At 34.9% G+C, this 3,946-nt stretch overlaps 1 protein-coding gene across 1 annotated transcript; it reads left to right on the forward strand.

Moving 5' to 3' along the window:
- Nucleotides 1-1,196: 1,196 nt before the first annotated feature.
- On the forward strand, nt 1,197-2,951 carry LOC114189856. The gene has a single exon (XM_028078577.1). It carries the CDS (start codon nt 1,197-1,199, stop codon nt 2,949-2,951), a length of 1,755 nt encoding a protein of 584 aa, XP_027934378.1.
- Nucleotides 2,952-3,946: the final 995 nt, after the last annotated feature.

The following is a 3,946-nucleotide window of genomic DNA, read 5'->3' on the forward strand; positions in this document are numbered from 1 at the left end:
GTTATGACATTCTATGATTTCATTGGCCTATTCATCATATAGGTAGTTTCAAGGTAGGGGGACCAAAGGTAGCCCATGGTTCTGAATGCTTTTAGCTATATACTTCATTGAGATTGGCTATTTTCTGCATTATTTTTTTTTATCCCTATTTTTGATCATGTCCAAAGGGGGAGAAAGGTTTGTTGTTCTATGCAAGTTTGTCCATCATCAAAAAAGGGGGAGATTGTTGTTGATTAAATGTATTTGAAATATTTTTGATGATGTCCATAATAGCATGACAATGGTTAACATGACATAGCATGACAATGGTTAACATGACATGTGTATAAAATCCTGAATCTGTTAATCTGCTGCCTCGATAGTCGACTAGCCAACTAATGTAGTCGACTATGTGTGTAAAATCCTGAATCTGTTAATCTGTTTCCCCGATAATCGACTAGCCAACTAATGTAGTCGACTAGGTTCGTGGCTGTTTGCATCTGTGATATAAAAACAGTTTCTGCAATTTTCTGGGTGTGAACTGGGAAATCAGAAGAAGGAAAGAGAAGTGCGAAATAGTTTCTTGGAGCAAATCTTGGAAGGTCCTTTTGAAGATTTCTATCAAAACACATTCATTGTTGACTTGGCAAGATGAAGAGATCTCAATCTTGAAAAGGTGTATTCAATCCAATTTGTAGTCTTTGCTTTGTTTGTGTTTTGATACAGTTTTGAAACAATTTGTTTCTGGTTTTTTTCTGCCCTCTGCAAGTGCGTGTTTGCCTTGCTGTTGTGGTGTTGTGCAAGTGTGTGGATGCCTTGCATTTGTGTTCCTTTATCTTAGAATTTAGATTTATCAATTGTATTTGTAAATCTTGAAATTCTTGTGATATAGTGAATATATCTAGCTGTGGTTTGCTAAATGAACTGGATGTAGATTCGTAAGAATCGAACCAGTATAATTTTTTTGTGTGCTTTATCTCTTTCCCTCTATATTTTGTCATAGTACAAATGCTCCGTACATCAAGCATCACACTATACCATTTCAATTGATTCAAAAGCAAAGGTTATTATCAAAACAATTTCAAAGTGCTAAAACTGAACAAAATCTGTTAAAACCAATTCACCCCCCCTCTTGGTTGTGAAATATTGGTGCATAAATTCTAACAAGTGGCACCAGAGCTGGTTAGTCGAATACATAGTCGACTAGATCCTGACAGATGGCCAATATTTCACAGACTTTTTCTGAAGGGGCTTCAATAAACAGACCACCCTTATTTTCTGGAGATAACTATCCTTTCTGGAAAATCAGAATGAAAATCTTTTTAGAATCAGTTGATAAAGGTGTGTGGGATGCTATTGTTAATGGTCCATTCATACCTACAAAAATTGAGGAAGGAAAAGCTATACCTAAAGATTTTCTATCTTGGACTCCTGATGAAAATAAACGTGCTCATTATGATGTGAGAGCTAAGAATATAATCTCATCTGCACTAACATTGGATGAATTCTACAGGGTATCAATTTGTCAATCCGCAAAAGAAATGTGGGACGTGTTAGAGGTAACTCATGAAGGCACGGATGAAGTCAAGAGAGCTAGAAAGAACACATTAGTTCAAGAATATGAAATGTTTAGGATGAAGGCTGAGGAAACAATCTATGATGTGCAAAAAAGGTTCACTCATATTGTGAATCATCTCATAGCATTGGGAAAGGTCTTTGAAAAGGAAGAATTGAATATCAAGATTCTGAAAAGTCTGAATAGAGCATGGCAGCCTAAGGTTACTGCAATCTCTGAATCAAGAGATCTCACCACAATGAGTATGGCAACTCTCTTTGGAAAATTAAGAGAGCATGAATTGGAACTTGGACGTTTAAAAGAGGAAGAGGAAGGAGAGAAAAGGCAAAGCATTGCATTAAAAGCTGCTGCAAAAACTGACGGAAGAAGCAAAACCAAGGATAAAGAAACTGCTGCAGAAAAAGAGGATGAAGCTTCTGATTCTGAGGCACCAAATCTGATGGTAAAACGTTTTTCAAAGTTTTTAAAGTACAAAAATAAATCAAATGGAAAATCTGCTGCAGGAAATAGAAGATTCTCTTCCAAGAAGCAAGAGTCATCTTCCAGCGCTCCAACATGTTATGAGTGTGGTAAATCTGGTCATATCAAACCTGAGTGTCCAATTCTCAAGATCAAAAAGAAGTTGGAAGAAAAAAATGAGGCCACAAGCAAGTCCAAGAGAGTGAAGAAAGCGTATATTGCTTGGGAGGATAATGACTCCAGCACCTCTAGTGATTCAAGTGAAAGCAATGAAGAAGAAACAAATCTATGTTTGATGGCTGATACAAAATCCTCTGACAGTAGTGTAAGTGATCTTGATCTTGAATCTATTGATGAAAGTTATGAAACTAGGTTCTATCAACTACTTGATGTATATAATGAGTTGCATGAAGAGGCTAGAAAGTTGCAATACTCTAATAACAGACATAAAGGTGAAAATAGGTGGCTTGAAAATAGATTAAAACAGCTTGAAACAGAAAATGAAGAATTGAAAACTGAGCTTGAAAATATTGAAAAACATAAAAGTGGTGATTGCAAAAAGAGTGTGCTTAATTGTGAAAATTGTTCCAAACAATTAGAGAGAATCAAATATCTAATGAGTACATTAACTAGATTCACTCTAGGAAGAAATTATCTAGATGCTATGCTAGGTTCCCAAAGAAGTGTACTGAATAGAGAAGGCATAGGATATGCAGAACACGAAAATCAACTAGGTAGTCAACTAGAATCAAGGAAATTCATTAACATGAGTAAACCATCTTCTATTGTATGCTTTTACTGTTGCAAATTTGGTCATACATCGAATAAATGTTACTTTAAAAAGCATGGTGTTCCTGAAGGTAAATATAAATGGATAGCCAAGAATTCAAATGTTTTGTCTAACATGAAAGGACCCAACTTCAAAGTGGGTACCTAGATGTATTTTACTTGTTTTTGCAGGGGTTATGAAAAACCTAATGATCAATGTGGTACTATTTTTGGGGCTGCATAAGTAAAAATAAGTTTGAATCATTCCCTGCTTAATAATGATACGAGTAAAACAACTTTTAACACTTTTTGATGATGTTTCTTAGGACAAAAATTAATCTTTTACTACCAAAAGTGTTTCTACAAATACAAATTGTGTTGTTACATCTATGTTGCTATTCTTTAACATTTTAATGAATTAGGCATACTTGATTTCGCATTTACAGCATAAAAATCTGCATCAGATTTTACCATTCTGCATTAAAATAGTCGACTTACAAATCAACTATCATCCAAATACTGCACCAGAATTGTCATCACTGCACCAGATTTTCTGTTTTTGCATTACGTAGTCAACTTCGTAGTTAACTATTGTTTCATACTGCATCAGACTTTGTAATTTCTGCATCAAGTTTTATCCTTCTGCATAAAATAGTCAACTTGCTAGTTAACTAGTCATGCATTTTTCATATTCCCTGTGTTATATTTCGAAGCAAGTCGACTACATTAGTAACCTAGTTAACTACGTCTGGCACAAAAATGGTTTGGTGAAATTTTCTTCTCCTTTAAACTTCTTTCCAATATAAAACCTCCAAACCCCAAAATCTGTTCAGAACCCTAAATCCCCATTCTCTAATTGTTTTCAAAATTCACAATCTCTTTAAAACCCTTGAATTGTGTTGTTGTTATTCGTTCTTCCTGCATCCTTCATATGCTTCTGAGGAAGAAGAAGAGAAATTTTCCGCTGCCATTGTTGAAGATGAGGAAGCATCTCCATAAGCTGAAATGTTCGATTAATGGGTTGTAATCTTGCTATCCTTCTTCTTTTGCTTTCATCTTTAGCTTAATCTGGTTTTAATCTGTACAATGCCCAATCTAATTTGATAGCGGATATAAGGCACATCTTTTGCTTCTCCATTATATGTTTTTTTTTCCACTTCTTTG

Source organism: Vigna unguiculata, chromosome 1 (assembly GCF_004118075.2).
Source record: "Vigna unguiculata cultivar IT97K-499-35 chromosome 1, ASM411807v1, whole genome shotgun sequence".
In the NCBI taxonomy this organism is placed as follows: Eukaryota; Viridiplantae; Streptophyta; class Magnoliopsida; order Fabales; family Fabaceae; genus Vigna; species Vigna unguiculata.